This window comes from Buceros rhinoceros, unplaced genomic scaffold (genome assembly GCF_000710305.1).
Source record: "Buceros rhinoceros silvestris isolate BGI_N320 unplaced genomic scaffold, ASM71030v1 scaffold13403, whole genome shotgun sequence".
In the NCBI taxonomy this organism is placed as follows: Eukaryota; Metazoa; Chordata; class Aves; order Bucerotiformes; family Bucerotidae; genus Buceros; species Buceros rhinoceros.
The window spans coordinates 1,073-2,302 of NW_010403089.1; the positions used below are offsets into that span (position 1 = coordinate 1,073).

Sequence of the window (1,230 nt, forward strand, 5' to 3'; positions counted from 1 at the left end):
CTTAAACACAAAGCAGGGGCCCTCCTCACCTCCTCTTCCCACTCTGGCTCCCTCCTCGGCAGATGCGCAAAATGAGCAGTTCATTATTTCCGTTCGTTAACGCAGCCCAGGGCCTCCAAATAATCGTCACTAATACTGTCCCCCTGGGGATTCCTCACTCCCCTTCTCGCTTTCTGCTCGTGCTCGGCGTTTGTAACACGCCTGGCGTACTTGGCACCTGTGATAGCACTAATTAGGAAGCCTCAGAGCACGGCATATCAGAACTGCGGCACGCAAGCCCACCGGGAGACTGCTTGTTCAAAGCAAGCCCGGGAGAGGAGCCTGTAAGAAGGCACATCAGGCGATAACGCTCTACCAGCTTGCTTCAGCTCATTAGGCTGGTTATCAGCTCCAGAGCCCACCTGGGAATCGAGAGGTCTAGAAGCCATTTGTTTGCGCTAAACAAGCGAGAATCAGGCGGCGCAGGCTGCTGAAGATGTCTTACCACTGTTTGGTGATGTCAAACATCATCACCACGCCGTTGCAGTTCTTATAGACATCCAGGAACTCAGCATCCAGAGCCATTTCTGACTCTGCCTGCGGAAACAAAGCAGAAGAAGCAGTGAAGAAGGTGATCCCCCTTCAGGCTCGTACAGAACATACCCGACACAGGGCGAACAGGCCATCACCAGATCCCTGCTGCTCCACAGCTTCCACTGCCCACAGGAGGAGGACACTAAGCCCCCAACAGTCTCTGACAAAACCATGTCTGACAGCAAATGCTAAAGCCCACCCCAGCTGGTGACCCCAAATCCTGCCTTACAAGGTCACTCCACATAAGCTGCAGGACAGAGGACAGGGCTCCCGTTCCATCCTCTGCTGACCCAAATACTGACTGTATTTCTAATGTTTCTGCTGTATGAAGCCAGGATGACAATTCTACTGAGTTTCTCCCATGCAGGGCTGAAAGTATTTATTAGAACCTGATTTTCTTCTCATCATCAACCTTCAAAGCTCCTCCAGGCCAACCCCACGCAGGGAGCAGGGACATCTGCACCCACAGCAGGGTGCTCAGAGCCCCAAGGGCCAACCTGACCTGGGATGGGGCCAGCGATGGGGCTGCTCCCACCTCTCAGAGCAACCTGGGCCAGGCTCTCACCACCCTCAGCGTCAAACATTCCTCCCTTCTCTCTGCTCTGAATCTCCCTCTCCCAGTTTAACCCATCACCCCTTGTCCTGTCCCCACAGGCC

General features: G+C 54.2%; 1 protein-coding gene across 1 annotated transcript in view; it reads right to left on the bottom strand.

Moving 5' to 3' along the window:
- The window catches only part of RABL6 (RAB, member RAS oncogene family-like 6), a 19,445-nt gene that overhangs the window by 646 nt on the left and 17,569 nt on the right, over positions 1-1,230 (bottom strand). Inside the window, 1 exon segment of the mRNA XM_010132870.1 lies at positions 485-576. Within this exon segment, the coding sequence (XP_010131172.1) occupies positions 485-576 (92 nt within the window).